Source organism: Meleagris gallopavo, chromosome 6 (assembly GCF_000146605.3).
Source record: "Meleagris gallopavo isolate NT-WF06-2002-E0010 breed Aviagen turkey brand Nicholas breeding stock chromosome 6, Turkey_5.1, whole genome shotgun sequence".
In the NCBI taxonomy this organism is placed as follows: Eukaryota; Metazoa; Chordata; class Aves; order Galliformes; family Phasianidae; genus Meleagris; species Meleagris gallopavo.
In genome coordinates, this window is record NC_015016.2 from 7,432,902 (window position 1) to 7,433,335 (window position 434).

Below are 434 nucleotides of genomic sequence, written 5' to 3' on the forward strand. Positions count from 1 at the left end.
CACGAGGGGGGAGAACCGGAGCTGCGTGGGACGCGCTGCTCTGCGGCGCTGGGTTTTGGTGGGGGGGGACTTTCTCGCTTTGCCTTAAACCTTCTTTATTTTGCAGCCCTGATAGACACACGTTGTACATAGTAGTGTAAACTTAAAGGAAAGAATCCCGCTATAAGCTGAAAGCTGTAATTTTAAAGTCTGTGAATAATCATCAGCTGCTTAGGAGACAGGAGTCGGTGGCATCGCTTTTTTAACAGGAAAGCAAAGAGTTTCGGTTGGTTTCTTCTTTTTTTTCGTGATTTTTTTTTTTTTGGTCCCAGTTTATAAACCGTGTGCATTTTACAATTGCATTATCAAATATTTATAATCTTATGAAATATGAATGTTTCTATTTACAACTGTGCTCTCGACAAAACAAAAAAAGAGACAAAAAAAAAACAACA

At 39.6% G+C, this 434-nt stretch overlaps 1 protein-coding gene across 1 annotated transcript in view; it reads left to right on the top strand.

Moving 5' to 3' along the window:
* EN2 (engrailed homeobox 2) overlaps positions 1-140 on the top strand; it is a 2,543-nt gene extending 2,403 nt beyond the window's left edge. The window contains exon 3 of the mRNA XM_010712418.1: positions 107-140. Coding sequence (XP_010710720.1) covers positions 107-140 — 34 coding nt within the window. The remainder of the gene's footprint in view (positions 1-106) is intronic.
* The last annotated feature ends 294 nt before the right edge of the window (positions 141-434 follow it).